The sequence below is a fragment of the Plasmodium malariae genome (assembly GCF_900090045.1).
Source record: "Plasmodium malariae genome assembly, chromosome: 10".
Taxonomy (NCBI): Eukaryota; Apicomplexa; class Aconoidasida; order Haemosporida; family Plasmodiidae; genus Plasmodium; species Plasmodium malariae.
Window position 1 is genome coordinate 2,092,884 of NC_041784.1, and position 1,407 is coordinate 2,094,290.

The following is a 1,407-nucleotide window of genomic DNA, read 5'->3' on the forward strand; positions in this document are numbered from 1 at the left end:
ATGAAGCAAAAAATTAATATTTTATTATTTATTAAATTTACTACGTTTATCCTTTTATGTTGTATATGTCATTTTTACATTCATGTGGTATATTATTATTATTTAGTGATATTTTTGTTATTCGTACTTTTCGTGCTGTATTTTTATTAATTCTATTTTTTCACCACTGAACAATTTATTATAATATATAACTATATGGGAATTTTATTGTTTTTTAGAGTACTCTTAAGCTATTGTTAGAGGAAAATTGCAATAATTGTAAAAAATTTCCTGCAAGAAATTATCGTTTACTGTCAAAATACAAGAAGAATTGTGATTCAAATGCTTTATGTTTAAAAGAGGAATTGCCAACTAAAGGATTTTCCCCCCCAAATGATATATCTACTAATAAGAAGGATAAATTAGAAAAAAACAAAAAAAAAAATGGATGTTCATCAATGATTGTAGGAGATTATAAACCAGATGTGAAAAACAAAACTTGTATATTTGAAACGAAAGAATATTCCAATTTAGAAAAAAAAATATTCAAGGAACTTGATTATACGAATTTTCTTAAAAATAACAGGACTATTAGCAATAAGGTTTACAGAAAATTAATATGTAAAAAATATGGATTACGCATTATTTTACCTGTATTATTCTTTTTGTTTTTATTAATAATATTTATATTAGAAGTAGCACTGGGATATGTAGGAAAAACTAGTTTATTGTATGTATTAGGTTTAAACAAGGTTAATTTAACATCCTTGTCCAGCCAAGAACCATGGAAATACATTATAGAAGCGTTGAAAAAGACAGATTTCCTTAAGCACGCTATAGAAACTGGAGTTTCCCCCCAGAGAGTATGTGAACTTTGTATTAGTGCAACAGAAGTTAGTGATATCTGTATTTTAGGACAATTTTTTCGCATTTTAATATATTTTGTACCTTTCATTATAATGAGCATAACCATAATATCACGAATTATTTATTACCATAAAAAAGTTAAAAAATATGAAAAAATTAAATTAAGGAAAAGATAAAACACATACTAAAGAATATTTTTTTTTCTGTAAAAATATCTAGAATATGAACTAATTAATGAAATATATATAAACATATACTTAATAAACATATGAAAAATTCCTTAAAATTTTACAAAAATTTATAAGTATACATTGCTTTTTTTATGAACAATAATAAATGTATATGCTCTTAGTTTGTTTGTGAATAAGAATATTCTAATATTTTTCTATTTGTGTATCAAAATATGATTTCATATTAATTGTATATTATAACTTAAAGCATATAATTTTGCATTTTAATGATTTCTTATGATCATAAAATATTTTTACGTTATAATTAATTAACAATATAACATTATGTATAATTTTATTAGTAATATTTGCTAATTTATATTTAACTATA

At 22.2% G+C, this 1,407-nt stretch overlaps 1 protein-coding gene across 1 annotated transcript; it reads left to right on the plus strand.

The window, feature by feature from the left end:
* PmUG01_10053000 (fam-l protein) lies at window positions 1-1,022 on the plus strand (the record flags this gene model as incomplete). Its single annotated transcript, XM_029005729.1, has 2 exons — window positions 1-105; window positions 219-1,022. 2 exons carry the CDS (start codon window positions 1-3, stop codon window positions 1,020-1,022), a joined length of 909 nt encoding a protein of 302 aa, XP_028862289.1.
* Window positions 1,023-1,407: the final 385 nt, after the last annotated feature.